This window comes from Chaetodon trifascialis, chromosome 3 (assembly GCF_039877785.1).
Source record: "Chaetodon trifascialis isolate fChaTrf1 chromosome 3, fChaTrf1.hap1, whole genome shotgun sequence".
NCBI lineage: Eukaryota > Metazoa > Chordata > Actinopteri > Chaetodontiformes > Chaetodontidae > Chaetodon > Chaetodon trifascialis.
This window is the reverse complement of record NC_092058.1, coordinates 28,694,207-28,700,206: the sequence shown is the minus strand read 5'-3', so window position 1 is coordinate 28,700,206 and position 6,000 is coordinate 28,694,207. Positions and strand designations below refer to the sequence as shown.

At 40.5% G+C, this 6,000-nt stretch overlaps 1 protein-coding gene across 1 annotated transcript in view; it reads left to right on the top strand.

The window, feature by feature from the left end:
- LOC139329489 (copine-9-like) overlaps positions 1 to 6,000 on the top strand; it is a 183,627-nt gene that overhangs the window by 120,601 nt on the left and 57,026 nt on the right. Inside the window, exon 8 of the mRNA XM_070959834.1 lies at positions 4,514 to 4,577. Within this exon, the coding sequence (XP_070815935.1) occupies positions 4,514 to 4,577 (64 nt within the window). The remainder of the gene's footprint in view (positions 1 to 4,513; positions 4,578 to 6,000) is intronic.

The following is a 6,000-nucleotide window of genomic DNA, read 5'->3' as shown; positions in this document are numbered from 1 at the left end:
GCACAGAGAGTTCTCACAGAGAATCATAATATATACATGACTGCTCTGGTACTGACAACTACATTCAAGGGGCAAGCATGGCAATCAGTTGGCAGGGTTTCCTCAGAAATCAATCAGTGGAATTCTCTTTATTTATTTATTTGGCTGTTCATTAGCATTTCTTAGAGAGAGCAGAACAGAGTAAGAGGAAATCTGAAACAAACTCAGACACCACCCTGGAAAGATGGTTAAACGTGCTTAGTGAATAAAATGTAATAAATTGAAAATAAAAGCCCAGTAAACTGGAGAAGAATTGTGTGATGAGTTTTATTTCGATGGATGGGCATCGAGGCTCACACAATTCTGTGCGTTCTCAAAGTTAGACAATGTTGGAATTAGATGTATACGTGCTGCTAACTTTTCCCATTAACTCAGTAGAAGCGATATTTGGAACTTTGAAGTATATTGCCAAAGAGAAAGGATTGATCTGTTGCTGTGTGCACACTGACAGTGCTAGAAAGGTGTTATGTGACAGACACTAAGGACATTTGCAACATTACTGTGTGGTGGTCACAGTTGCACCTTCCAGTGGTTGTTTGTCAGGAATTGTATTTGTACCTTTGTTTGAGAAAAAATGAGCTCAACCACAACGAAGAAAAAACAAGACAGAGGATATGAATGAGAAATTCAACATTTTTATTGAACGATATACTGCTCTTGACATAGATTTGCGGTATGTTTCCCATAGTGGTAAGTGAGATGATTTCAAGTTTTGTGATTGTTATATGATAGATTACTGCCCTCACCCAATTACAGTGGATGTAAATGAATGTCAACATGAGAGGTAAATGTGTAAGATCCCATACATCGACTACAAAATATCCATTGTACAGCAATAGCTTACTGTAGAAGGTGGTTAAGGGCTGACTGCTCTTGTGGATTTAAGCTTTCACTTGATAATCTGGGCCAGTTTCTTGTTAGAGCCATCTTAATTTCATAAACTTCCAACAAACTTATTTGCAATTATTTGAAACTGAGCTGCATCTGAGTGTAACAATATGCAACGACTGTTCGTGTGTTTGCCTGTGGAGTATGGCTGTGTGTTGGTTTGTGTGAGAGCTCAGGCTGAGCTCAAAACTTGCAGAGACAGGAAACAAACTCAAGGAAAATAGACAGATGGGTTCCTATTCAACAAGGCAAAAAAAAAATGTTGTGCTCAGTTTAATGTCCTTAAATCTGATTAAGTCTGTCCTCTATCCATTATTTTTATTGCTTTCTCTCAGTTTTTCCTCTTTTGATATTCATGAGGTGGAGTCATGAAGCTTTGGGGTAAGTAAAACGTCTTCATACTCGCAGAGACGCATTCTTGCCTCAATTTGCTCGACTTCATTGTTAATCTCACATCTTCACAATAACTGTAAAATTAATCCATTTATGAAATTTACTTTGCTTTGAGTCTGAAATTCCTGAAAGCCAGTCTGTTAATTTGGAGTTTTTTATAAACACTGGAGGAACTACAGGACAACAGCAACAACAAAGCATCTTCCAGCAGCTTGAACACCAGGCAGAAAACAGCACTGAGCCACTGCTATACCTGGGGATTCCTCCCCTCAGACTACAGGCCTTGTTTTCTAATCCAGATCCAATTTCAATACAATTGCCAAGATTGTTCTGTAATTCATCACTGAATGAGGAGTCCAATCTCCCCTGAGAGAAATTAGGAGGCAGGAACTGAGCTGTGATTACACAGAAGGTTTGTGATGTGTCTCATTAGCAGAAGTCCTCCTTTTCTTGCTATGATACTTGTGAGTGGTTTGGATCTGATCAGGGGTCAGTACTTCTGTCACTGCTGCTGTGATTAATTACCAGCATGTAATGTGGCTGGCCACAGTGAAATCAGCAGGTGGAGGGTTACTGTCTGATTGTGTAATTTGGTGCAAAGGATCACCTTCATCTCCAGTACGTGAGTGTCTGCAGGTTCTCTGTTCTTACCATTGTGCACAGTGCCCATTATTTGTTGTTTCCAACATTGTTTATGTGCCTCAGTGCAGTGTATAACTCCTGTAATACTACATGGAGGCAAATTAAATGATCAGGTCGTTTGTCCACGCCCTCTAGAACGACGAAAAGAAGTATATTCCGATCTAATGCCCCTATCAGCGGGATGACATCATCTGTCTGTGCCTTCCAAAACCATTACATATCAGTCCTGGAAAAACATAAAAATCAACTGACAACACCGTGGTCAAGGTTGGTTAGGTTTAGGAAAACAATGTGCTCAAAGCATTACTTTATGTTGTTACATAAGGGATAATGCCCGATGAGGTGTCCATTATTGGGAATTAAAACCTCTTATTTGGGCCCGCCTGAAAAAACAGTGGTCTTGTCTGGCCATACTTTGATGACCCACCCACAACCATATTGATCATTTTTCCAACCCAGTTTAGATGAAACCACACGCACCATATGACTGCAGCCTTCACAGTCCCCTGGAAGCCCTGGTCACACAGGTCACTCCTCATCTGGAGCTGTAATGGGAACATTGTGTCTGTTTTTGTAGTGGTTGGTTTAGCCACCAGTGGATTGTGAGCTTTTTCCAGAACTATTCAGCTGTTGCAGTTCCTGCCGCTCGGCCTCTGGGGGTCAGTCCTCCTTTCTTTGTTGCAGGACTGTTTCTTTAGGTAAAGTGGACAGGCCAGGTCTCACCATCTTCCCTACTCTGCTCTCATAGTAAATCACACCATGCCACTTCCAAAACCAAGTAACAGTAGTCTTGGCTGTCGTTTACCAAGCATCTGCCTCTGCTTAGCCCAAAGACACAGCTGCGATAGCTGAAGAGGTGGCTGTGTTCACAGGAGAAACTACAGCCCACAATCTGCTGAAGTTGTTTGTTTCACGAATGCTCTCTCTTGCATCTAATAGGCAAGCTTTGTGATTCTCTGAGAATCACAAAGCTAGTAGAGCAGGTGAATTATGACATACTGAGTTTTTGGCTCATTGTCATGGGTTGGCCAGCTGATTTACAGTCACTTTCAGGATGGAGTGGACCTTGACTGGTGACTAACATTAGATACATGCATTTTCTGATTTTGTTAATATACTGTGGACTGGACAGGAATGTGGTGGGCTGGATGTGACCCACAGCTGACGATACTGGCTGGGTTCGGAATGACTTGGCATTCAGTCCGGATGTGGACCAAGGTCAGGACATGAAGAAGGCCTGCTCTAGATGTTCGCAAATATCCCTATGTTGTCAGTATATCAAACAAGTGAGTGAATCCAGCCTCTGAATGATCAGCTTCTCTGCAGTGGAAAGAACATGTATCTGTGGTAATGCTAATGCTAGGTGAGCAGGAATGACAGAGAGTGGTTGTATTCAAACAATGTTTGGAAATGATAACTGGATTTACTGAGGAGAGACTGCCTCTTGTGTTACTGCAGAGCAGATTTACATGGACATTGCATGTGTGCCTGAACAATAAATCGCACTAATCTTGCGATAAAGCCTTGTGACAACACCTGTAACCATAGTAACTACATGACAAAGATGGCGACAACTGTAGCCTTAGAATGCAAATAAAAAATTAGTTCCTAAAATAAGACTAAATTGTCTCTTTTGAAAACTATGCTAAAATGGTATTGTCAAAAATCCAATGATAGTGAAGACTAATATACATTTCCGTCAAAAGGCTAAAGCTGAATCAAAATGAAGTGCCAAACACTGGTCAAAACCTTAAGCAACCTTAAGCGACCTCTAACACACCAAGAAAGTTAAATATAGGAATGAACACAGATTTAGCGCACAGTTACAACTCTCCTTTGCCTAATCTCTGCTATGCCCTGTTCTCCCAATATGGTCACCTCACTGTCTGATTTCATCATGGGTGCCCAAATTCACAAGAACCCACTCAGTTGGGGGCTTTAGTAACAAGTCTGGCGGCTGAATTAACTTCTGAATAATAGCTCTTTTGGGCGGTTGTTACAGCATATACGTGTATCAATAATTAACATAATCTGCAGATGCAGGAGAATTTTTTATGTTTTTGTGTGAAAGGCACACATGATTTTGTCAAATCATCCATCTCTCATATTGTCATTTAGCTTTTACTCTTTATAGGAATATAAATTGTAATATATATTTTGGCATAGTTTTTGTTTTAAAGCTACTTTTTAATCACTTTAAATGTCATTTTATGTGAAGAAAGTCACCAAATATGTTTGATTATAATTGTCATTGACAAAAGTAACAATTCTGAGTACCTGCTTTACTTTATGTAAAGCTTTAACACTGAAGGTGAGAGCAAGTTGCTGTTAATCATTGATGTTTATTCATTTTTAAGTATTATTTGATATCCTGATATCAATACTGGTTCGCACATATCTGTTTTGAGGCAGAAAATTACCATGACTATTTCTTGTAGCAACATATAGTAGACAACCACAAATAACTTCAGGATCTTTATTGCTTTTGTGGTCCTTCATTGTTCCTCAGCCTCTCTCTCTCTCTCTCTCTCTCTCTCTCTCTCTCTCTCAGTGGGATTCCTGGAAAGAAATGTGGAACTATCATCTTCACAGCCGAGGAGCTCAGTAACTGCCGGGTCAGTATCAGATCATTCTCAGGACACATCATGGCCTTGCTATTTTGTCTTTTTTAACTATTGAATATACATATTTTAAATTGCAAAATATATTCACAGTGGACAATAGGCTAGACTAGTAGAACATTAAAAGTAAGTTAAACTGCATGGCAGAAGCTTTGAATCTGCTGCAGTCTCCCTGTCTGTTATCACCTAGTCCAAAGTGGTCCTTGCTGAGCCTTGTACGATGTTTGTGATGAAGGATTTCATCAGGGCATATAACCTATGCTATATAAGTTTCTATAATGTTCTATAACTGTGCTGTGTACAGCTGGTGCATTATCATTAATATTTGTGGCCATGTATAAAGACAAGAGGGTTAGACTCTGTTCATTAAGTTCACAAAGTCATCGTCCTTGCAACAAACACAAACATTTTCAGCCATCAAGTCCTCATCAGCTGATGTTGGAGAGACTGTGGGTAGGGAAGCTGTTTCTTCAGATGCTTCAGATTTTTGGTTAGTTCCCTGAAAATAACTTCAGAAGACGCACATGTCAGTTGCCAATGTTCTTCAGATCATTGAAGATACATGAAAGGTATGATGGAGAAGACCAGCAGCGGAGAATTTTAATGATGTGGTCAGGGATTCCCTGCTAAGAAGCAGGGATGTGTGATGTGGAATGAATGTTCAGAGTACAGTTTGGATCTGGATAAGATGTGGCGAAAGTGGTGGTGAAACTAGAGGCATGTAGTCTGTCTCTGAGAAAAACACAGGGTCTTGGGCCCTTACTGGTGAGTCTTAAGTTTATGTAGTCACAGATCCTAATGGACTGAGGGATGAAGCTAATCAAAGGAGGTAGATGGGTCGAGGCAGACCAGGCAGTTTGGCCTTGCTGCATTTGAAGTGGTAGATAAGAGAGTCAGAAGAACTGATAGAAATGTCAGATATGGTTGTGTGTTGTGATTGTTGGTAGTTGAGGGTTGCAGCAGAGAAGTGTAGAAAGTCAAATAATGCCAGAGAGAACATGGATTGTAAGTCTTTATCTATCAAAGTAGACAGATATCCCTAGTGGAAAGTAGTGATTCAGCCACCTTGAAGTTGGCATTTGGTGCCAAAATTTGAAATGAGTAAGGAAATCCTGAGAATTTTCTCAGTAGGCACTGAGCATTGGTGATGTTTGCCTTGGACAACCAGCCTCCTTGGCCTGCCAGGCAGATTAGAGAGATGGCATAATAGATCTCTGAATACTGCATGAAGAAGTCAGGACTCACAATTAGGCTACTGATGCTTGGGATGGTGGAGCCTTGGGGGATGACAGGTCTATGATGAGTGTCTTTTTTCCAGAATATTTCCCAGCAGCTATACCAATTAGCTTCACTAATTCTGAATGTGGGGAAAGATGGACTGAAAAATGAACCTGTCACAAATGCTTCTTTAACTTCC